The sequence below is a fragment of the Pipra filicauda genome, unplaced genomic scaffold (assembly GCF_003945595.2).
Source record: "Pipra filicauda isolate LSUMZ 115617 unplaced genomic scaffold, ASM394559v2 scaffold153_size1761393_pilon, whole genome shotgun sequence".
NCBI lineage: Eukaryota > Metazoa > Chordata > Aves > Passeriformes > Pipridae > Pipra > Pipra filicauda.
In genome coordinates this window covers 1,545,353-1,571,083 of record NW_024104029.1, presented here as the reverse complement: position 1 = coordinate 1,571,083, position 25,731 = coordinate 1,545,353, and the positions used below count along the sequence as shown (strand labels likewise).

General features: G+C 35.9%; 1 protein-coding gene across 3 annotated transcripts in view; it reads left to right on the top strand.

Annotated features, from left to right (window-relative positions):
* KCNIP4 (potassium voltage-gated channel interacting protein 4) overlaps window positions 1-25,731 on the top strand; it is a 209,911-nt gene that overhangs the window by 106,299 nt on the left and 77,881 nt on the right. Inside the window, exon 1 of one of the 3 annotated variants that reach the window (XM_027713748.2) lies at window positions 277-714. The exons of the other annotated variants lie outside the window; for them this stretch is intronic. Coding sequence (XP_027569549.1) covers window positions 603-714 — 112 coding nt within the window. The 5' untranslated portion in view covers window positions 277-602. Of the gene's footprint in view, window positions 1-276; window positions 715-25,731 lie in introns of those variants that run through there. 3 annotated transcript variants of the gene reach the window in all.

Genomic DNA, 25,731 nt, shown 5'->3' with positions numbered 1-25,731 from the left:
GACAGTGTTTCTCTGAACATTATTCTATCTATTCTATCTATTCTATCTAACAAAGAGAGTAGTAGTTTTCTGATATGCAGCATTTAGCACACGTGAAAACAGATGTGTGTCTTTAGCAAGCTGTCATTTCTCAAACTTAACAAAAACTGTGCCAAGAGAAGCTGGGGAGAATCGCAAAGCCTGGGTCTGTAAGCAGTGGAGTGCAGTGCTGATAGCAGTGTGCTCCCTAGGGCAAGTTTCCAGAGCGTGTTTCTTCTTGGCACTGACACAGCCAAGTCTCCTGCTCCGACACAGATGTTCCTCCAGCAGCGCTAAGTAACACTGCTTGACGGATACAATGTCATACCCAGGGGTTCGTGGTCCACCTCAGCCTTCTAAGAGGACTCGCTACTGATGAAATCAAAAGCTTAGAGAAGCATGAGATGCAGGGCTTTATCTAAGATATTTGTCTCAGCTACAGTGGCTGGTGAATCGCCACAGCTCAGTATAGTGCTGCTTTACACCCCTGCAACTTTCTTCAAAGCAAACTCTTGGTAAAATCTTCCAATTTCCCTCTGATTGCAAACCGGTGTGAAGACTGGAATGATTTACCTGTTGGAAGAATGTTGACTCTCGAGTGGGAGTCGGAGGGACTGCAAACAGTGGGTATTGTTGTGATTATATTTGCATCTCTGAAGCTGCTTCATTTGCTGGGACTGATTGATTTTTCAGAAGGTAAAGTGGTCACTCACAGTTTGTACTGTTTGTAGGTGTGGTGTCTGATATGCTAAAATAGACTTAGAGCATCAGCTATAAAAGAAAGCTGTGAAATGAAAAAAGTGAAAATAACAGACTAAAAATCCTAGTTTGTTTCTGCTGGTTTTATTTTGTTCTTGAAAACAGAAGTAGATACTTGCATAAGATTTATATTTTACAATGAATTTACAATTGTCTGTGAGTGGATGTTTATTAGAAAAATTGAAAATAGTGAACATAACACCTGTCAGTTGCCTTTGAAAGCTGCTCTCTGATACTGAACTTGGTAGTTCAGTTCGTATTTACAGAACGCTTTGCTCTTCTGATTTATGATGCAATTAGAGTTTTGTTCTCAATCAGTATCTGTGTTTTAAAAATCTGTTTCATGCAATACGCTATTCCTACAGAATGAGCTTTAGGATCAAGCCTGCTCTACACCTTTCAAAAAAAGGCATAGATGCCAACACTAAACGTGGGTATTTAAAATATATATAATGCATATATGTTTTAAAAATTCTCATTTGTTTGCTCAGAATTTTCTGTTCTCTACCATACGGGTCATATCATTTCATCTACTTGCAAAGAGAGCTTCACATTAATTTATTAGGATTTTTTGTCTATACAAAGTGAGGGGGTTTTCACATTTTGTAGAAATAAGCTCTTTCAATTAATTGTTGCTGAGATGTTTTGCTTTTGACTTTTCAACTTTTTCACAAAATGCCTAGTGTGGACTGCTATAGTAAACAAAAACTATTCACTCACTGAAGCCCTTTCTCAAAAAATACTTGCTTTTGTCAGTATGTTTGCTCATGTGAGTCCAAAGTAATCCTTTTTGCTGTGTAACTGCTTTCAGTCATAATCACACAGCCAAGGAGACCACTCCAGTTTTCTGAAACATTAACTTTTCATCATGCAATAGGATCTTTGATGGATGTAGATTCACATCATCACCTCATAAAATTGTTCAGAGAGCTGAAAGAATTTGAAATCCTTAAGACAGCACTTATATAGTTACTGAACTATTGAAATATATCATCCTTCAAAGTGTATGTGGTAAGAATCTATAATATTTGCTTTGTTACTATATAATGCATTGGTTATGGAATTACTTTTTCAGTTCTAAACAATGGTTAATTTACCCCTCAGTATTGCTCACCTTTGGGTTTTTTAATGCTCTGAATATATAGCATTTGTGACATCTAAAAAAATTGTCATAGTTATGGGTTTGCTTCAAATTTATTACATATGATAACAGATAGGAAAAAAATATTAAATGCAATATTGCTTTTTTAGCATATGTAGAGTTAGATCCCTTTCTTGATTTCTCATAGAATGGTATTGTCATTAAGTTTGTGGGAAATGGTTTCATGTGATGTCAACTATATTAAATTGCCCTTTTACAAAAAAATCCCCCTGGTACAAATTAATCTGATTTTAATATGAACAGTATGTTCAAGATGATATATCAATTGAAGTATAACACCCAACAGTGTCATGGCAGGTCCTCACATGATAATATAATAATTTCACTCAATAGTACCTAGATGTAAAAAGATTAAACATTATCAGGTACAGCTGATATATTTGTAACTGCAGTGTGAATAACTCCAGTGACTCAGGGGATTTCCAGTTTCCCTGAAGCTGATCTGTGCTATTCAACTCTTCAATGTTGGGGTACTGCCATTACCATTAAATAAGCATTCTGCCCAAATGATTAAGGAATATTTTATAGGGTGTTCTAAGTCAACAAATTAATAGTTTGTTGTTCACCTACTGAATGCAAGAAAAGCTTTTCTGTTTATGTCCAAGGAGGACCACATTTGAACTGTCAGTGTTGATCCAGAAACCAAAATGAGTAATGAGTCTTCCCCATCTACCACATGGAGGCACATCGTGGGCCATATGCTGAAACAAATATGTTCCCATAGTTAGGGACTTATATTGTGAATATCACTGAAAGAAAGGGCAGCATGCCTGATGTTTGCCAATGAAGCACAGAGAAAACAGCTAAAGGAAAAATCCTTAATTGCTAACTTGTTATAACTCCACTGATTTTAGTGAGGTCGTAATGATGCATTACTGTGGTATGATGGACAACCGCCTGCCTTTACATTACATAGCAAGGAAGTTATGAAGAAGAGCTTGACTTGCCCCCATGGTTCCATGAGAAAACAGGAGAATCCAGTCAATCTGCTTAGTTTTATTACAGTGTTCAGCAATTGCCAGGACAGAGAGGAACCTGATCTTATCCTGTGTCCCTGACTAGGGACTATGTTATTCTGCTTCATCCATTCTCCACTTTCCAATAAGCAGGACAAGAGACCAGAATGGAAAGAAAGCTGGCTTCACGGGAGCCAGCAAGCTGTTTCAGTTATAAGGACAGAATTGAATCAATACAACTTTTACTAGAAGACAATGAAACTCTCCTTTGCCTCTCCTTCCATTACTTTAAAAGTGGTTTGATACTAATCAATATCTTCCCTCCAACTTCCTTGCCTGAAACTTTTGCCACTGGGCAGCTTTGCTCCAAAGCTTTTGTTTTATTCTTCAGGTGGAAGGGGAGGAGAGGAAGGAGATCAAACTGAAGCAATGGATCAGAGCAGTAAAGCAACAGCACCAGGCCTAGAGGAAATTCATTCACCAGAATCTTGGAGGGGAGAGATGGCAGAATGAAGGATTCACTTTGCATTTGTGTGTCCAGAATAGCTGCCAAGTGGTAGCTATGCAGAGAGATTATATAAACATGTGTGTGTAATTTTGTAAACATTAGGGGACTGCATAAATCGAAGTCTTTGAAAGGACAAACTTTATGTCTCTTCCTACATCATGCATTGATTATATTTTGAAGTGTAACACCTCATGCAGAAATGTTTTTCTTTTGCTTGTGAATAGAATGCATCCAATGTTGCAATCTATTTTAGACCCTCTTATTCCTCCCCTTTTCCTCAAACTAATCTCTAACAGTTTTCCAGAGCTATCTAACTTTCCAGAGTTATCTTCCAAATATTATCTTTTTGTCTTATTCAGATAAAAACATCATTTCTGGCATATGAATGTCCCATGAACTCCATGTCTTTTGGCTAGTAGGACACACTGGTCTCTATACGTCTTTCAGCTCAATAGCCTATCAAGGCTAGGTAGGAATATTTGATCCTTAGTTTCTTTTACTATGATGGAAAGAAAAGACTAGTTCACTTGCAGTTATCAATAAACATATTTGGTTGCAAAGTCATTTTTTGTGAGTAAATAGAGCATTTTTTTGCTTTAGTTAGAATTTGGAAATTGGAAAAGAGGTAAATAAAGATAGTTTTAAATAGAGGTATTTTTCTGTCTTGGCATATATCTTCTCTGTACAAGCACAGAAAGATCCTTTTTTTTATTTTTTATTTCTGATCTAATCTGGATGGACAGGAGTCACCTCCAGTCTAGAAGTTATGTTAGTGCACTTATCTATTCTGTCACACTAACTGCTAAAATGTGGCCTCTTTCGTAGTTCTGATACTTAAAAGCACAGAGCAGATGTTAGGTCTGTCTGCAACCATCTGTGTTAACATGCTCTTAGTTACCCTTATGGCTTTAGCAAAACCAGTAAGGTTTAAAATATTGTCTTGAGTGCAGTATGACTGTCACCCTTAGAAAATCAATGATATGGGGAAAGAAGTAACGCTGGGAAATTCTCCATTGCATCATATATTCTAAGAAAATAAAACACCAAGAGGCATGGGAATTTTCTTCTTGTCTACATGTGACTGATGAGAATAATCTTAATTTGAATGTCCTTCCCTGTCTACTGGAAGCTGTACTACAAGTCCAACAGACTCACCTATGCTGCTCCCTCTCCTGTATGACTTCTCTCAACCAAACGTGATGCAATGTAGCATAATTCCACAACAAAGAGAAAGATGAAGAATGCACCACACAGAAATACTGGTCCCCTTGCCTTTTCTCAGCAGCTGCTTGTGCGGCTTACTGATCTCAGTAAGCTATTCAGTTTTCACGTGGTGAAATGTCCATTTCCTGCCTGTCCTTTTTTTTTTTTTCTCCAGACACTTGTAGAATCAAGGGAACTACTTTATTCCTCAAAAGATTCTGTTTGTGGATGCTGATATCCCACTGCCAATTCATGGCATCAAGGTATATAGTATTATTAGTTTTCCTGTAATCATCAGTGAATCTTTCACACCAGAAATGATAACATATAGCTCCTTTGGCATCTAATATATTAGCACCTGTGCACTTAGACTGTTTGTTTGCTGCATATGGCTAGATAAAAGGTGTTAAGGTTCTTTCCAGAAGCATAATTCTTCCCCTCAGAGATGAACAAACTGGATTACCATTTTTCTTTTGGTTTGTTTTGTCAACCCTCTTTGTAGATCTTGACAGAGATTCTGAATTCAAGGTCTCTAAAGGAAAGTCAATCTGTAGAGGTATCTATATATTGCACAGCAGAGAATAGTTACTTCAGGCCAAATGCAAAACTACATTAAATTGCTGCTTTAAATTCAACCTTGATCCAAACTGATGTAAAAACTGAGGTGTGAATTTCTGTATGCTCATTTATAAGGTCATGTGTTCTTGGGCATATATATATTTTTGTATGCTTCTGTTAGATGCAAGACAGGCCGAAACTTACTGAAACTTCTAACCATCTCTTTTTTCTCCACCTACCCTCAAAAAGTAGGGTCTTCCAGGCTTGGGAGCATGATTATGTTTGGGAAACACTGTCTTGACTAACCTTAACATAACTACATTGAAACTGAAAATTTTATTTTGTTTTGCTTTCCTTTTACTTTAGTGGTTTTTCTACCTAATGATACAGTCTAATGACGCAATGTACAAATGGCAAACAAGTGTAAAGTAATGTGTTTGGTAAAGAAGAGCAAATGTCATTCTTTCATGTCAAAATCAGATAAATCATGCTTTTACCCAAATAGGACTAAAATGGGACAATTTAATTAAGAGTTTTGAGGAAGAGCTTAATGGTTGATGAAGATCTTTTCATCAGCTGCTTTCCATGGACTTCTCCAAGGCATTGTAACATCCAGATCAACTGAATCACGGAGGAATAGGTCATTTTATATCCATACCAGTCTGGTATCCAATTCAGAATTTAGATACTGGTTGTGTGAAAAATGGTGAGGACTATTTAAGGGATGTTACAAATATTACGAGAAAGACTTCTGTAAGGATAACTTATGTGCTATCTCTTCACGTGGGAGTTCACAAATGATAAGGCATTATGAATTTTCTGGACTGCTTAGACAAAACATTTCTTTTTAGTATGAAGTCACCCGCTTGTATTGAGTCTGGCTGAGCTGGAGTTCATTTCCCCACAGTAGCCCTCACAGTGCTGTGCTTGCATTGGTAGCTAGAAGGGTGTTGATAACACACCGTTGTTTTGGCTGCTGCTGACAACAGAATCAGCACTGTAACATTCCTTCCTCAGTTGAAGGCAGGATTCTGAGAAGGGACACAAGTAGGCCCAGCTGACCCAAACTGATCAAAGGGATGTTCCATACCATGTGATGTCAACTCAGATGTAAAAGCTGAGGCAAGGAGCAGGAAGGGGAGCATTCATTGTCTGATGGTTGCCTGCTGAGGAACCGTCACACATACTGAAGCCTTACTCCTTGGAAGTGGCCGACCATCGCTGCTCGTTGAAAGTAGAGAATAAACCCTGCTATCTTTCGCTTTGCCTTTGCGCTCGCAAGCTTCTGCTTTACTTTTATTTTAGTAAACTGCCTTATCCGTACCCATGGATTGTTTTCATCTTACTGTCTCCCCTGTCCGGCTGGGAAGGGGAGTGATAGAGTGGCTGGGTGGGCACTTGGCATACAGCCAAGGTCAACCCACCACACCACTGTACTAAAATTTTCTCTCTGGCTCAGGATCCTCCACTATATTTACATTCTAACTTGGGGAGGGTTCCTTTTGGCCACACTGCTCTGTGGGAACCCTTCCCCACAATAATTGGATTCTCCACTTCATATTTTTTATTTCTTTTCAAGAAAATGTTCTTAGTGATAGTCATTTTAGGCTGAGCGATTGACTATTTGCAAGCAAGTAGGGAAGTTTCTCCTTGCAAGGAGAAGGGAAGTTTATCCTTTGCAAGGGTAGAGTTGCTTTTGAGCATCATTTGAAGTTTCTTAAGAGATGCTGAGTATTCATCTGAAGCAGATCATTCATCGAGAGATGTCCTGGCCATTGCTGGCCAAAATGACATATGTTTTGAAAGGAAAGGAGGTATTTTTTTCCAGAATATAAATACAAACACCAAAAATAAAGGTGGGTGACATATATTTGATACCTGCAGCAAAGTCTGCGTCTAACCAGTTTGCATCCCAGAGCATGGGATACCAGGAACTTCCTACAGAATGTCCTGCTTTTCTCCATGCATTCTGCCACTGCTTCCTGCTCAGACTGCTTTTAAAATGTAGCTCTGGATAAAATAATCCATTTTAAGATGACAGAAATCTGGTATGACAAAATGTGTTTCTGAAAAATAGCTACACTTGGTCAGCTGAATATAGGTGAGGAGAGAAAAGCATTGCCTAATCACTAATGTACTTTAGGGATGAGAATCTAGGCTTTACTGTTGGAATATGACATTTGCAAAGACATGAATAATCATTGCCTAAAATGACATTATAGAGCAAGATTAAATATACAAAATGATGGAATGACTGAAAAATGATGGAATGAAAAAAAATTCATATTAGTGTACTGATGTAGAAATAACAAAGTCACCTTTGTTCTCTCTCTTGACTTTTAAATTATTTGTTCCATGTTGGACACACTTTTTGACCAGAATTCTTTGGCCTTTGATATTAATGAGATATGGGAGATACTCAGTGAATTTTGTTAGGATTTTTGTGTCTGATTACATGCAGACCTATTTGAAACATGAAGATTTACAAAGCAGTTAAACCTGTTCCATGTAATGCAAAAATAGTAACATAATTTGGAGAGATTGAGTGCATCTGTGTATGCATGTGTGTACATTTGGTGAAGAAAGAGGAATAATATAAAATTAAGACTTTGTGTATCAAATAAATAACTTTTAATGGTTATGGTATCCCAAGAAGGCAACTATATAATGAAAGGTTGACGTAGATACAAGTAGGTCTCTTTTGATGTTAAAAAAAATAAAAAGTCATTACTAATCAAGTCATTATTTGTCTGTAAATTATGCTACTGCTGAATAATCTGTATTTTCATGTTAAAATGGTAGTCTGTTGTGCAGATTGATTATTTTATATTTGCCTGTAAGTAGATCAATGGATTCCATTTGTGCATTTGACTGATTTTTGTATATCTATATAGATGAACAAACCTTGACTATTTCTGATAGACATCTACCCTTATTTGAGTACATTTTTAGCCTTCCACTAATCACTTAAGGAAGCATGAGTTATGCCATATGAAACAAATATTTTTCAGACAAAACAGCTTTTGAAAGTTAGAAGGAGGGATATTGATCAAAGTTGAGTGAAATAAGTCAAACCAAAATGAAGTGGAACAGTTTAGTGACTGTTTCATGATGCTCCCAAAGGAGGCTTGTTCCTTGCACATAAAACTGTTGTGTTTGGGATGGGAGAGTGAAATTAGAAAATTAGAGGAAAGAAGATACAGTTGAGAAGAAAGGACAAAAAACCTTAGTTTGCTTAGTGATCAATCACCAAATGATTAAGGAGGTCCTCAATTTTATTTTTTTTAATACAATAGAAAAATTGGGAAAGTAAATAGGCTGAGTTTCACAGAGTTAGATTTTTATATGTCATGTGTCAATCATATTACTTTCAAGCATGTACTCCTGTGTAAGGAGACGAAATGTAGCATTGACTGCTCAAACCAAGTTTTATATTTCCCAGTGATCTGGGAAATATAAATGGGAACTCCTTACTGAGTGGTGAGTCTCCGGATATCTACAGTGACCGAAGGACTGGTTTCAGCCTAGATGTATCTGAAAATGCAGCCCTAATGTTTAACCTGTGTGCTAGCATTTGACCTGTATCTTTATTATATTGCAAATACTTTAGATTCCTTTGCTTCTCGATAAAAGATCATGTTCTAGATTTTATACGTCATGATGAAATTTGAGCTAAGGCAAACTGGGTAGGTTAACATTTGTTTTGCAAAGTTATATTTATGAAGCAATAATCTGCATTTCTCCCCCTGAGATGGTAACAGAAGAATATTCCACCTGATGTGAAATATCATTCCTGGTGAAAGACATTGCTTTCCACAAGTGGTAGAGTAGTAGTGTTGTTTACATTGATATACTGATAGCTATTTTTTACAAGAATGTGTGTGACTATTATTCTTAGACTATTGACTAATCTGCATTCAACATCTTCCTATATTTCTTCTGTAGTCTGAATTATTTAAAAGTTGTTTCATTATTTCCCTGTCAGATGGGTAGCAATTGTCAGCAACTTCAATTACATAATTAAAAGAATCACAATTAAATAGAAAGCTGGGTTGGGATTCAGTAAGTGTCATTGTGTTTCCTGCAACTTTAGGAAATCTAGAAAATTGTGAAAATTACGCTGGTTAAGTTACAGGCTGTTGTGAGAGTTAATAGGTTAAAAGGGGCATCATCAGGTGCTAAAGTGGTGAGGCCATACAATGAAAATTGAGACACATCAACAGATCTCTTTTAATCACACTGTCAAAACTAGGAACCCAAGTTTGAAACTTGAACATGGTGAGTGATGAGTTATAAATAGCTTCAACCTGTTGAGATTTTATAAACAAAAAAAATCACTCTGAATCCAGCCAGAAAGGTGTTGGCATCAGTCAATACCTAAGACTTATATTTTTGCTATGAATAGGATATACTTTCTTATTGAGAAAGCAGGTTGTCTCGTCTCATATTACAATAAAAAATAAAAAAGTGTTTTAAAATGAATTATAGTAAAATTTTCACTGTACCATAATCAGTATCTTATGTTGTACTCCTATATACTTTCTGCAGTTACAAATGCTTCATATTACCTATTCTTTTTAAGAAAACCTTTTCTGTTTCTTCTTTGTTTATTATGAGTAATATAATTTATTTGTACTCATATACACATATTTATAGAGACGAATACACCCCTTTATGAGATATATAGCACATAGAATACATTATACACACATGCAATGAAATATATATGGAAAATAATTTTAGATCTCAATTTAGGGTGTACTAAGTGTAGGTAGATGGATTTGCTGTATTTCACAGACTGCATATTAAAAAAAATTATTGGCTGACTGTATTTCCTTTGAAGTATTTCAAAATACAGGCCTGATTTCTCAGTCTCTTACTCATGTGAATAGTTTTTTAATACGGTATATTTGTAATATGGATGCATTTTTAATTTCAGCATGAGGTGCTGTTTTGTTATTAAAGTGCAGTTTTTCCATGGGATTCTGTTTTCCCAAACCTAAGAAATATAATTAATTATAATTTTAAATTCTAAAGTAACTTATAAATAATGTGAAGGAACTTCTTTTTTTTAGTTTAACATTACATGTAGACTCTTTCTTGTTATATTTCAATAATGATGTACCACAAATAAATGTTTTTTTCTTATTTTTCAATAATAATGAATATGACTTACATTGCTGAAAAAAAAATTTTTTTCCAGTTCTTTCTCCCTCTGGGCAATTTTTCATCCTCATTACCGAAGTCACTAAATGGAGCCCAATCCATTAACCCACAATAATTTTTTGGGGGTTGGATTCAGCCTGTGATCCTCAGGTTGATCAGAAAACTTAAACTTTTCTACTTGCTTTTCTCAGATGAAGAAATCTAATGCATTGCAGTAAATACAGAACTTATGCTGTAAAGCAAAGGTTATATATGTTCATCAGTGTACTCTCTCAGCAGAATATTGTGCTCAAAACAGAGCATTCAAAATATAGCAATCAACACAAGTATAGGCTGTTTTTGTGGAAGTACATAACCTCAGTGTAATACCAATAAATGGATGCCTCACTGTGTACCCATATATTACCATGAATGTGTGCTTCTAATTTTTTTCCAAACAGAGATGAAATTGCTGAAAATAATGTTATTAGAAGCTTTTATTCAGATCTGGTTTATCTATGCCAGGTTAAACTTGGATCTCATGGATGAATACTCGAATAGAAGCATTGGAAACATTATAATTAGGTAAAACCCTTAGTAGCAAACTCTTGCTCTTATGAATTTTAATAATTGTGCAATTTTGTATTATATGTATAACCAGATTCAGTAGTTGCAACCATCCTATTGGTTCTTATCTACAAAATTAGATTTTCTGCCTAAAGGCTTTACAGTTCAAGGGCTGTTTCTATTTGTACTGCTCCAGGAGCAGCCAGAGAGAAGGCTGGCGACACAGGGAGCAGCAATCTCATTTCTAGTTCTCTGCTGCTGAGAAGGAACAAGAAGCAGCAGGTCAATATTTATGGCATCTCACCTTTTCTTCACTCTGCATGGCATCCTAATCCAGGACATCTGATGGGAGGGAGAGAGAGAGAGAGAGAGAGAGAGAGAGAGAGAGAGAGAGAGAGAGAGAGAGGAGATTGGATGTATTGCTTACATGAATAGAAAGCAGAACTGAGGGGGTACTCAACTCTTCTCTGATGTTGAGGAGATGGCAAATGACATAACATTTGCTTGCAACAACATGGAAAGGCAAGAGAGTTTCTGTGTGCTATATGGGTCAGCCATGCCCAGAAGGATTGCAACGGAAGCACATTTTTAAGGAGGGCTTAGAACTATAACAGGTTAGTTCATTAGGAGAGTTAAACACGAATCGCGAGGAAAGAATCACAGCAGGGTTTGTTAAGGACCTGATGATGTTAGCAACCTTTTAAGAGTACATGAAAACCAGAAGAAATTCAGGGAGGGGGAGAGCAGACGCAACACCAAAAAAAATTAAAACTGTTTAGAATTTTTTGTTGCCATTTTCCCAGAGTAGTATAGTTATTTACATTATTGGATGATAAATGGACAGTTGAAAACCAACTTTCAAACAAAGAAGCCCAGCAATGCAGGAATACAAATAAAGATGCTCTCTTTTTCAGTAGACTTGAACTATGTGTCAGATCTCAGAAGAAACTTTTCAGCAAATTAGGCCACCTCAATTCAAATTCCTAGATATTGATCTTTGTGACCCACTTTAGATGCCTACCTTTGAAAATGTGGTTCTTTGCATGCTATTTATCCTCAACACAAAATCTTTTTTGATGTTTTTTAGGTCAATGATGTTTTGTATGGTCAATCTCTTCACTGAGATGAATCCAGAGAGGTCTAAAGCATGCCCTGGTACTTAATTTATCCAGGTTTTGGTGGTATGGTATGAAATGTAGCAGACTCGGATGGCCAGGAAGCTGCCTGGAAGCTACATTAAACTACTTCACAATGAGAAAACAATTTTTTTAGTCTTGTTTTTTGAATAATCTCCCTCATTCTTGTTTCGATAAAGACTAGTCTTACCCTGCGGGAAGTAAGAAGCATTATTTAACACCAAGTGAATCACAGTGTATTACTACTGTACTACACAGCTGTAAATTTTGGAGGAAAAATTAACTTAATAATAGTTTTATTATTTTAATGCTATGATAATTGAATTCATAAATTAGAGCATTGTTCCTGCTTTGAAATGTGTTTAAGAATGGTTAAGAGAGTCTAATTCTAAAAATGAATGGAAAAAATCCCCGTGTTATCTCTGCTCAGGTGTTTTTAAAGAAAAAGTAATATCTTTCATATTTTCATTTCTTTGCAGTTGTGGTCCTTTTGTAAAACATTTCACTGAAACCTTAGTTCCTGAAAAATTATGTAGAGGATTTTTGCTATGTCTTTTTGGCTTGTTATGCAAAGAAGAAAGGAAGAGAAAGTTAGTATAGAAGTGAGGGTTTGTTTATTTTTCTTTAGCAGTTATGCAGAGAAAATGAAAATACATACTTTTCACAAAACAAAACTGCAGGAATTCCTAAGGTTGATAGGAATGTGAACTGACAGAATATGGTAAAGTTTTACCTGATTTAATGTTTTCTGATTATCTTATTTAATATCTGTTTTAATATTTGATTAATATTTTATATTTCAGTCATGTTGTTCATTCCCAAAGCTTTCAAGAATAGCAGGGGAAAAAAAAGAGTAAATGAAAGGAATTAATTTCAGATCTCTAAATTCTTACTCTAAATGTATTCCTTTAATATAAATTTATCCTCTAGTCATCCTAAGTGGTTTGCACTTTTCAAGATGAGAGTATGGAAGATTTAAAACCAGACAGAAGTACCAAACTCTCTTTAAGTGAGGATCCAGAAAAACTGAATAGTGGGCACTTTCTAACAGAGAACAGTCATGTGAGAACTCATCTCTTATGAAATTTTCACTCATATCTGTCTCCCTAAATATATTAGTAGGGTGGAAGTCTCTTTACAAAGAATTATACTAAGCTAGTACATAAGTTAAGCCACAGAAAGGTGTTTAAGGCCTTACAGTAAGTAAAAAGAAGTTGGGCGTTTGAACTTCCCGTTCTTCTATAAAGACCTGAATTGCACTCTGATTTTTCATACTGCTGGGTATATGTATGACACCTCTGGCATGCCTTTTTTTTCCAATGAAAATCTTCCCATTTCCAAAGCAATGCTTTACAATGACAACAGAGAGCAATCCAAGTAATTTTTATGTATGGAAGTGTCATGATAATTAAAATGAGCTCCTGACTTGTATGCTTTGGGGAGAACATTATCTTCCTTGAATTATCATATCTTTAAATGTGCAGATGTCATTCCAGTACATTAAATTAATCATGTAACATGATATTTTTAACAAATTAAGGTGGTCATATTCTGTGAGTAATGAAGAATGCAGATATACTGTATACTTGCTATCCATAGTACTGTGATTATGTTCTAGCAATAGATGTTAGCATTTGCTAAAAAACTATGTCTGCAGGTAATTTTTTATTTTAATTGCAAATTTTTCTGCACATACTTCCACACACACCCCAGCTCCCCATCCCCAAAAAGGCTAGTGTGTGATCATAGTTTCAGCTGCTTCAGCTGGTTTTGTGGAAGATCAACTGTATTCCATTTAATGTCTGTCAGTTCATATGTTTGACACCAATCAGGTATTTTTCATTCAATATCAGGATAGAAGTATCTCTGAAAGTGCTATTTTAAATTGGAATTGAGAGCTCAGATTTTTTTGCTTCAGTCACTACAGCTGTCATGCTGCATTTCTCAGAAATGCCATGCTTGTCAATTAGAAGTGAGAGAAGAATGGGAGCAACGTCTGAGTTGTTACTTTATTTCTTATCCTCTATGTAAAGCAACAAATTAAAGGCCAAGTGGATTATGAAGGTGTGAATGTGTGGTATGCAGTGGAAGTGTAATAGGCTTAAAGGAGGAAAGTAGGTCTGTATGTCAAATGTACCTCAAAGACATCACGTGACAGTCCCATAGTTTATGACCATACTTCAACGATCTATTTGAAGTTAAGAAGTTGAGTCAAAATTATCTGAACTCTGTAGAACTCTTTAATGGTGATTTATTTTGTTGTTGTATGATGTAATAAAGAATGACAAAAACTTCCTGGAGCAAGAATGATCTAATAAGTATTGTAAATTTTAGCCACCAAAGTAACATTTGTCCACAAATTCCTGAAACACCACTAGGGACTCTAATTAAAAAAAAGGATAAAAGAAACTATGATTAATTATTAATCTCCAGAACTAAACTGGTTTAATTACTTGAAAAATAAAGATCACTTTCAAAGCTAACAGGAGAGGTAAATTTTCTGTCAATATTTATTGGATTAGACCTTTCTGTTTTCTCTCAGTGTTGCGTACTGCATAGTGCTACTGCCTTGTCTTCTGACAGCTGTGTTCACAGGCTGGATCTAAAAGGCATCTTTGTACTCATTTAAAGCTATTTGTTATCTCACTTTAACCCTTAGTCTAATACTTGCTCCATATGACAAATAGGCACCCAGACACTGGCCTGTGAGCTGGGTGTACGGCAGTGTCTGTGATGTGAGCAAGGTGTGTTGCTCTGGAGACAGACAACCTCCTTACTCTCCTTTGCCTATATGTATTTAAAATATGTTCAATGCCATGTACACGTCGTCAGCAAAGCAAATTTCAGACAGCAGAGACTGTTAGCAATAATATTTTCAGTGTAATCCAAATTAACCTTAGGTCAAAAAACCTCTCTCTTATTATTCCTTCTGCAACAATATTTTAAATTAGGTTAACACACTCTGAGGTGTTTTACCTGTCACGTTCAAATGAAGGCAGTGAAGCACATGCTGTCTATTTTTCTGAATAGCTATTTCATGTGAAAGCTATTTTTAATAAAAACAAACAGTTGTGATAGTTCACAGTATACATTCAAAATGTATAGCTATTTGGGGCCTGTCCTGCATTTTCTGCCAATTCCCATTTCCCCATGAAGAAACCTTGATTATAATCTTCATTGTTAAAGTCACCAGGAGAAATGCAGAATAAGCCCTCCTTATTGTTGTAAGCAAAACTGTGATCTTCAGAAAATATGAATAAATTACTGTTTTCAAAGAGTAGAAAGGTCACCGTCTACCTGTCTGTTCTTTACAGAGTGAAAATGTCTGCTTGCTACTGTTAGTTTAATAAGACCTATTAACAATAAAGAACTGTTTTTGTCAGGAGAAAAAAATTAAATGTCAAAGGATTTTCAGCCCCCTTTTCACATGATGCACAAATTTTTCCATTCACAAAATTGCATTGTGAAAATGAGACATTTGTTGCCATAATATATTAATTGTCTTTTTTTTATTATGTTTTTAATTTTGTTTTGCCTTTTTTTTTTTTGTACTAGCACATGTATAGTAATTGAAAGACATCTTTGGTTTAAGCAAATCCTATAGGCAAACTGCAATATCACAGTGGCTGACTATTATAATAGCTGTGAAGAAATCTACCTTTCTTGGCAATTCATTTGTAGTAAAATCACTTCTAGGCTCCTTCTGCACTCTTTAAATTTTCCTTAATCCCATGCTAGGAGAGAAAAATAGCTCAGCAAAGGCAATTGGTTTTGCTAGGCTATCCCAGCTGGAGCATGGAGGCTGCCATGCATGTTTTCAGCAATGTAGCTTGTGGGCCACAGGTCACTGCAGTGCAAGAGCAACACGGGTCTGTCAACTGGCAGTCCCCCTTGATGGGGACAGATTGAATAACATCCTGGCCCTAAACTGCAGTGGTGAGAGTTTTCAGAGAGGAAAGTGAGTGAATGGTCTCTAGCTCCTTCCCCCGAGCCAGCGGCAGGCTGTCGGGGCTGGGCCACCTGGGGACAGTGTGGCTTTATGTAACCTTCTGTGGGACCTTCTCGTCCACAGTAAAGAAGTGGTATCTCTATTCCCAGGGGAAGAATGGTCTGGAGAACCTTCATGTGTGTGTCCTGGAAGCAGAGAGCCAGTCTGGCAAAAAAACTGAGTTTTACTCCCTGCTTCTCTGTGGAAGATACTACTCATTTTTCTATCAGACTGTTACAAATTTGAACTCATTCAACTGACTTGACTTCCACTATCCAGCAAGCTCTTTTAATCGTTTTCCATTCCCATCAGTTGTCTCCAGTACAGCAAACAGAATTTGTACTTTTACAATTCCTTCTTCAGCATCCTCCTAAAATACTGCTTAATAAACATTAATATTTTCACACTTGCCTTAATTTTAAAAGTCAGACCTAAAGGTGGGAAGTGAGTGTCAAGAGCCATTATACTGTCCTGCACCATTGCAAGACAGTATAAAGCAGCTCCCATTTCAGATTGCCAGAGAGCTAAACCTTAATAGTCTGAAATATGTGTAGAGGCAAAGAGATCCCTAGGAACGTCTGGTAACAACTTTTCAAGAATCAGGTTTTTTTATCTCTTATGCTTCTACAGATTTCAGAGCTAATTCTTGCTGTGCTGATTTCTCTACAGTGGTCTCCCCCCAGATGCATATTTATCATACTTGACTAATGTTTTGTATAATTTGATTGGTTATTTCATGTAGGAAAAATATCTTCCTGTGGAAGAGACCTTATGTAGTACTTGGATTGTTACCTACGGTTTGTCACAGCATCATTTCCAAACCTCCAAATGTGCTACAACTCAAAGGAAATTAATATCTCAAAATGACAATTGTCTACTCTGTTGAAAGCACATATAAATGTATTTTTCACGGTTATCTATGAGTTTGTTGAGCTGCAATGCTTTTCATTCATTCAGTACTTTATTTTCTATTAGGAAGCTGCACAATCTTCTACTGTATGGTTATGTTGGACTTTTTGTTCATTTGAAAAATAAATTATTAAAGTTGCTGACCGAAGCACAAATATTCAGCTTCATTTAAGTCCTGATGGAGTTACTGGCCATTGGAGAGGTGTAGCTAAATTTTCCAATTTATTTATAGGTGTAGTTCATTAAAAAAGTTATTCAAGAAAATTTACAATATTCTGGTGATTATATGTGATGCAACATTAACCATCTCCATAAATAACAGAGGTAACTGAATATATTATACAAACTATTTTATACAAACACTTATAACACAGCAACAAATTGGAATTTAATATATTTTACAAGTTCCTCCTTGAGAAAGGCCAGACAAAATGAATTGATTCAGCAAGAAGCAAACTTTTCCCTTGGAATGAATTCCTACTTTTTTAAGATAGATGGTGAGAAGGCTGTGCAAAGGGGTTAGAGGAAAAGGGATATGAACTATTCTCCTGAAGCAGTCTGCAACTACATTTTTCAGACTTGGAGGCTACTCTATCTACAGCTGCCAAGGTAGGAGTTATGTTGACTGTCAGGCTTTCAGTTCTTTTCCAGAAAGAAGATTTTATCAGTAATATTTGTCAGTGAGCCAGAGAAAGCTCATCTGTTTGAGAGAACTCAGTTACCCTCAGTCAGGGGTCAGCTAAACTTTGGAACTTGCCTGCAGCCAAAGGTTCCAACCCAATTTACTGAAAGGTTTTTTTATCAAGCTTTAGAGTGTGAAGCCATAATAATTTCTTGTGTTTAGATCCCTTATGGTAAACAAGGAGATGTTCACCACTGTACAGCTTTTCAAAGACAGTAAATACTAACTTTTCTGCTCACCAGGTTCTTGCTTGCAGTAAAGAATTGGTAACTTATTTATTTCTCAATATATTTCCTATATCACAGAAATCAGTCTACATAAAAGTTGTCACCATGACTGGGGTTTATGTCCACCTATCAATTTTGTGAATTTGGTCTGATCTGTACATTTCTGTAATGATTGCAGTAACTGGTGTTAAAGATTGAGAAAGTGTTACAGTCTGATGTAGACAGATATATTGTATAATTTTTCAGTTTCATTCTTCCTGTATACTTAAAAAACCTTTGTTCAAGGAGTAGGGCTGGATGTCAAACTGACATTTTCAATTGAGACCAAAGTAAACCAAACAAGAAATTACATGTACTTTTCTGATCAGTGTTTATAAAAATATTGTGCTTGAACTTTTACTGCCAAATAAAACCTTAACATTATCTGTCCTCCAGACTGATAACATAGGCTTTCCTGTGGCACGAGTGTTGGTAATGACATGCCTTAGATATGACTTAGATCCACACCTTGTAGGGGCTTAAAACTTCCTTACTTGATACTTTCTGACCATTACCTTTCTAAAGAGGTTGCTTAGAAAGAATTTGGTGCTGCAGGGTGCTAATCACATTTCTTCTCTCCAGGAAAACAATTACAGAAATGTGTAAATTAAAAGGCAATTATTTATTTCCATTACAGTCTGTACACTTAAAAATCAGTTGAATGAACTTTGCTTAAACTTACACAAAACTGAAAGCTAGAGTAGCATTAGAGCAATTATTACTTGGCAGGGTCAAATACATGGTTAGCCATTAGGCCTAATTTATGGTGTTGTCTTTGGTTTACTTTAAAAATTATAAGTGATAAAGATGACAGGTATGAATGAGCCTGAGTGAAAATCAGCAACTCAGAGACTTCTCATCAGTAGTTCATGGTGTCACTGCATTATGGCAGAAAAAGTCAGGGAAGTTTGCAAGATACATTGATTATAAAAACCTTTTTATATAAACCAGGTCTAATGTTGCTTCCAGTGTATCCAGAAATGTACATTAGTTATCACTGTAAAATCAAACTTTCCCAGCAATTGCTTCAGAGTGATACATGGATATTGCAGCTGTTTTGTGGACACACTAAAGCCTTTGCTCTGCAAACCATCCATTCTGTTTCTCAGTTGAAAAACATAAATAAATCCTGCAGAACTCTGAGCACATGGCTGTGCTAGAGATGAGGTAGCGGCTGGATTGCTGTGGAAATTTATGGGTCTCAAACCAACCCTGTTAAAAATGTACTGTACTAATATGCAGAGTCAGAGTTGCTCTGCCACAGTAAAAACCAAATTAGGCAATGGTATTATTGTAGGTTACTGTCATGCTCTTGTTGATACAGAAATGCTGTCTAACTCACAGATGATTCCTCCTAGTAGAGAATATTCAGGCTCCTGTACAGCTGCATTCTGTGGGTCTAGGGAGAAGACTAAGAAATGCCTCCAGAATAGCTCCTGGCTGTTTTGTGAGTCACTCTGATAGACTAAGGAGTACTTAAAATGAAGTATTATACCTGTTAGAAAGGCATGAGCAATTACTAGGTGTTTTGGAAGTGCTATTGTGTCATAAGCTCTAAAAATTTTCTTCTACTATAGTTTTTTTCTGATTCTAAACTTTTCACTGCAACCAATTGTTGCTTGTGGAAGGTTCACAGAAATCTCTCACTGTAAAATTCACTTACAGCATTTGGTTGCACTTAAAAGCTTAAGGACAATGATTTCATAAATACAGGGACAAACAAAAGAATGTATACTATATATATATATATACACCATTTTAATGGATGTTCATTGAAAATAATAGATTTTTTTTCATCCTATTCTATCAAAAATATTACTCTGGTATTTGTGGTATTGTCACAAGCACTTCTGACAACCTCAGAAGTTCATGCCAATGTTATGTCAGTCTGTGCCAAAGGGAACCTTCTATCTAGATAAGGCTTTACTCCATTAAATATACTTGGCAGACCAAAAATCCTTTTTTCTTAAAACTTAATTAAACACAGTTCCATCTGGTGGTACTGGGAAAGGTTCTTGTACACACCATTTCTTAGTTCTCAGCATCTGAGGATGATTGTCGAAATCTGGTGTGGGTAATCTCATACCTGGCAGAACTTTAAGAAGTTTTGGCATATTTGATAACAAATTCTTCAAGAAGATGAATTCTACCTTGCCACTGTTTTTTTTCATGTAATTGCATCAGAATTACTATTTTTTCTTTTAATTGTGCAATTTGCAAAACACCTACATTTGTATTTCTCTCCTTTATTATCTCATTAACTACTTATAACCTTAATTTTACACATCACAGATAAAATACACCTTTATTTTATTATTAAAATGTAACAATACAAATTAACTTGGAATTTTATAAGGCAGGAGTATATGAATGAAACTATATTTTAAGGTTGAACTGTAGATAAAAGGCAAAAATCCCAGCTAAATAAAATATAAACCTGCTATGATTAACTACCCTCCAAGGCTTTGTATTTTTATGTTACTGTATTGGCATTTGCTTCCATTAAAATGTGTCCAAGAAGAAAATATGGACATGGGAATGACAAGATAGTTTCTCAAATTTTGAAATTCTGAATATCACATTCGACACCATGAAAGGGTTTCTCTTTCCCACAAAGAGGATTTGTAGGTTAGACCTACTTTTCAGACTTCTTAAATCTATTTTTTACTGAGCAACAATTATATACAAGGTAAAATAACCGAAAATGTAAAATAGTTTCAATATTTTGTCTGATTCCCTCGAAAACAGCTTCTTTAACAGTCTGTTACAGAATGTTGTATTAATCTTAATATTTATTTGGTTTGGAACCTCTTGATGCTAGCCTATGTAAAGATGCAGTAATATGAACTTTATTATCTCTACTTGCATAGGTTGTGTCACTTTCCTTGTTGGGACGATTTTATTGTGTATTCATGCATTTATCCATACATTTAAACAGTCCTTTGTACAAAAAAATTGATATAAAACTTCCCTTCTCCTCAAGTTCTGTAAATGAAATGAACAATATGCACCTGCTCTGAACCTCTACGAGTTAAAATTTGAGTTACAGTTAAGCCTTGTGTGTTTCTTCATTTCTAGTAGAGAAATTCCATCCCTCTTCTACCACAAACATCAACTTTCATTTTCATTTAAAAATATTTTCGAAGACTCTTCCTTCAGGTCGTGTTTCTTAAACTTGAAGGTGTCATGTCTTCTTGAAATCCCTCAATCCACTGGAAAATGTGATCCATGTTAGTGGTCCTTTCTTTGATCTTTGGTAGTTTTGGAGGAGATTTTTATAGATCACAGACTTCTCAGATATTGCTGTACTACTAAGAATTTTATCTGTAGCCACTGACAAACTTTTAATAGGTGTACTTTAATTTTTTCACAAATTTCTGAACTCTTGCTTTAAATTGTCTCAGTCATTTCATTTTTATGTCTGTGAGCAATTTAATTTTTTTCTGTCTTAGTCTAATAGAAATTGTCATTTCCATTTCCTTTCTTCACCTTGTGCCAACATTGCTGTCTACTCTCGAATCAGCAACATTCTAGTTTTTGTTTTGTTTTGTGGGTTTTTTTGTTTGTTTGTTGTTTTGGGAGTTTTACTGGCTTTAGATGATGACAGGTTTTTTTGTTGTCCTTGGTTTTGGGGGTTTTTTGCAGGAGGGGGGCAGGCAGGGGGTATTTTTTCTGCTAGTACAGGAGAAAAGATACATAGGGCTCACATAAATCCTTTTAAATTACTAGGGATGTACACCATGTTCCAGGGCATGGTAGGAACAAAACAAGAGGCAGATTTTTACTGACAGTTCTATACCCTCATGTCAAGAAGGAAATTGGAAATATTGTCTATCTTGACTTCTTTACCAAGCTGCGTGTGTCATTGTGTGAGCCATTTGAGACTTTATAATACATTTATCAAGTTAACTGCATTCCTCAGTAAAATGTAGTTACAGAGTTTTTCTTTGCTTTTATTTTTACTTCTCTTACTGCCTTTATTCCAAGATCCTCACTGGCTTTATTAGGATTTCTATTGACTGGCAGGTGCCTACTGATTTGATTTTCCAATATATGGTGCCTAAAATCATGGGAGAAAAAGACTCTCCAGGCAATATTAGATAAGATATAGAGCAGCTCTTTTAATGAAGGCATTCTGGCCAAGGAGTACAAAGGCACATGCACCCACATACAGAATTCTTACATTTTTATATCTTTTACTAATTATCATATCTAATAGGGACATCCAATCCTAAGACCCCTTTTGCCCTGGTACCGCCCTCAGAACTGCCCACTGGAGCCCCTCCAAGGGCCTTGAGCCTTCTATCTTGTTTTGTCTGCCATATCTCTTTTTATTCTAATGCAGGTGCACACCCCAATGTAATGTTCTTGCTAAAAAACCTATTGCCTTGAAAAGACGGTTAAAAGACGGATAGATTGAAGCTTCAGGAATGTGACACACAAACTGTGAGAAAGTCTAACTGTCTAAAGTGAATGAAAACTCCAGCTACATTAAAATCTACAAAAAGCTAAAAATCTTAAAAATTCAAAGGCATCGCTATATTCCTTGCTTTAAAAGGATAGGCACAGCAGAAAAATGGAGTGTAGTTTATTATTCTTGTGTATTATATGTATTATAAAATGCAAGGAGTTATGATTCACCAAGATCACTTTCAAAGTCTGTGACAATGTAAGGAATTTATCTTTTATTTCCCAGTGCTTGGGATACCCGTTCCTACCGGTCAAAGAGCAAACAGGAATATTCTGTATTAGTGTAATTTCTAATACATCTGTTATGTTTATCTCCACATAAGCAGGAAGGAGGTTTTTCTTTATAACTGTTTTATGTGTTTTCATGGCTTATGTCCTGATGCCAGGGCAGAACAGATTCCCTGTAATTTATGTTGTGCTCCACTTACATCTGACTGGTGTTACTGTGAATCACTGGTTCCTTGGTAAATGCTCCTGTGCATGTTTTAATGTAAGAATGTGAGCAGAAATCCTCCACTAATGAGGACAAGTAGGAGTGCATCCCTCATTGGTAGACAGACTTGTTTGACCACTAATGCAAGAAATATTATGGGATGCTGAACTCCCCCAAAAATGTGAGAAGTGAAATGTAACTCTTAAGGGCTTCTTTTGCAGAAGAGTTCATTCATTAATAACAAAGCCACTAAAGTAAACTGTTCATATTAATTGCAGAAAAATAATCTCAGTGTTAATTAAACGTAATACAGGATGTGTGTAAGGGACATAGTCTTTATTATATTTTCAACAGGTTTATGCCATGTGCCTTTTCCTAAAAAGTACTTCAGGTATGTTTCAAGCTAAATGGAAAACATGTTTAGGTGAACAAATTTTCGATTATAAGAGGAAACCTACATCTTCCAAGTCCAATTCATATCTAAAGAGATAACCAAAGTGTTCCTCTTAGACTATCAGTTCAGCTAACAAGCATTCAAAAAGCTAAAGGCTCAGTATAGTATATGAATTTTTTACTGAAATGGAACTGCAGTGGATGTACAATTGTTGAAATCAGCCAGTGAAAAAAAACAGATATGTAAAATTATTAAATATAAATAAGAATATTCACAAAAAAAAGGTCAATTTCTTTGTTGTTTGCTGTTTACTTTTTCTGGTATTTCCTCAGAGCTCTGTATATTCACAAAGATATTAAATGGTATCACTTTGCAAGAGTATTTAGACCCGTAAAGCTCTTAGTTAAACATTTTTACAATCAGTAGATTATTTTGCCAAACCATAACCCAATGCTGTGATTTAGTGAAGTTCACTGAAAAGTGCTAAAGGAATTTTGGTGTCACAAGGTGCTAACTGAACAATAAACCCCAAGGGACCAAGACTGAGGAAGGACTTCAGTCCTGACACATTCTCACAGAGTTCTTCCCAGAACTCTACTGGAGCACCTGCATTGCACCAGAGAGATGGCAAAGCTTTGCCCCAGTTTCTCTCCCAAACCTCTGCAATTCACCAATGTTCATAATTAAAATTACTTTAAAATGAAGGTCCTTGTTCTGGGTCACAGTAATTACCATGGTGATTTAGGGAATATGCCTATGTATAATTTCTGATCACTTTGAGAATACGAACTTTGTACTTGTATCTGTGTCATGCTGAAAACCCCATTTGCAGTCGACTTTCTACCTCCATTTTGGAAAAAGAGCTAACAGAGGATGGTCGAGCTTCAACTGACCTTATTTACATGAAAGTATTTTTGAACAATTTTGAGTGTTGCCACATGTGATCTTTGATCATCTGAGAAAAACATTAGTCATCATCTGATGATCATGTATGGAAGTTGTAAATGATAGTTTCTGATTTGGTGTCTTATAGAGAGGAATAATAGAAGGGAGTGATTTTGTTGAGGGGTAAAAATTTGTGTCAGAGGGGCAAGGAAGGACCCTGCATTACTTACACAACTCTGATCCAAGTAGAAAGGAAAAAATGATTGTTAAAGAAATAGAATAATTTTTCACTTGTTGGTCAGACTAGTGCTCTGGAAAATGATGGGTTTTTAGTAAATGAAGCATTTGGGAGAGTTTGCATTAGTCATAGGACCTGGGACACAGCTGTGGGAGATCTTATCTTTTGCAATAATGTTCTCTATCTGGTCAGTGTTATATCTCAAGACAGCATCTGGAGACTGAAAAGCAGATTTACGATTTAACTTAATGTTGTTTTGGTAACTAAGCCCAAAATTAAGCCTAAGGATTGTTCAGCAAAGGGAGATTTACCAAAACTGTGATAATTGCCAGTTATAAAAGTCAACCAAATGAAATAGGAACATAAAATATTCTTCTAAATTAGCTGGTATTTCAGGATGTGTTTATAACATTAAAGTTTCTAAAGGAACTTACTGTTCTCAGTGTGATCTCCCTGGATGCAAGGAGAAAACTAGTGCCTTCAGCCTACCCAAACAAATTCTTAAACAGTCACTACAGGATTTGGTGCTGACTAGATGCTTTTAGCCTCTCGTTAACGTAATCCTGATAGAACTTGCTCTAAAAATCAGTGGATGAATTCAGGAGATATTCAGGAGAATTATTTGTTGCTACTTGTTCAGAGGGAAAACTTTAGGAAAGAGTTACAAAATCTTGACTGCTAAGCTATGGTACTCTTATTTGCATATTTTCATATAGAACCAGTGGTTATTTTCTATAACTTCAAGACTGAATGTCCTGATTCCCTTAGCAATGTTTCCTTATACTTTCTACAAGAACTAAAAAGAGATTTTTAGAAGCTCTGTTTTGCTGCAGTGCTACAGCATGTTTTTATGTTGCAGATGTTTTTCAGCTCAGACCATACTGTAGTTTGCATTCTGATTTCCTAGGCTATACTGTGGTGGTTCTGGCTCAGCATATCAAATTTCATTGTTCCTCCTGTATCAGCAAGATGAGATAAATGGCTGCTTTTCTCTTTCTTACAAGTAAAATGAATCATAGCAAGGGAAGATGACTTCAGTAACATCACTCTCACCTTATTTCAGGCTATCTGACTTTTAGTCAGTGTTTCCCTTTCCTATATTTCTCTAATCTGCCACATAACTCTGGACAACACTGAGTTCTCAGTCTAAACTACTGATGTGCTGTAGTTATGTAATTACTAGTATTTTGACTTCAACAGCAGTCTGTGATGGAGCAAGTAGTAAAAGGAAAACAGTTCTTCAACATCAATTACTTTGTTTCAGTAAAATAATGATCTGTTGTTGGAATGATTAGCAATATCAAATGATTAACAATTAGCAACATCTCTTTACAGGATAGGGGAGAAAATGTGATGGAAAAGCTCATGGGTGGACATAAGGACAGGATTATTGCTTATTAATTATCTCCTCTTTCATGCCAATCGGCACAGGGAGAAGGCGAATGGGGGGTTGC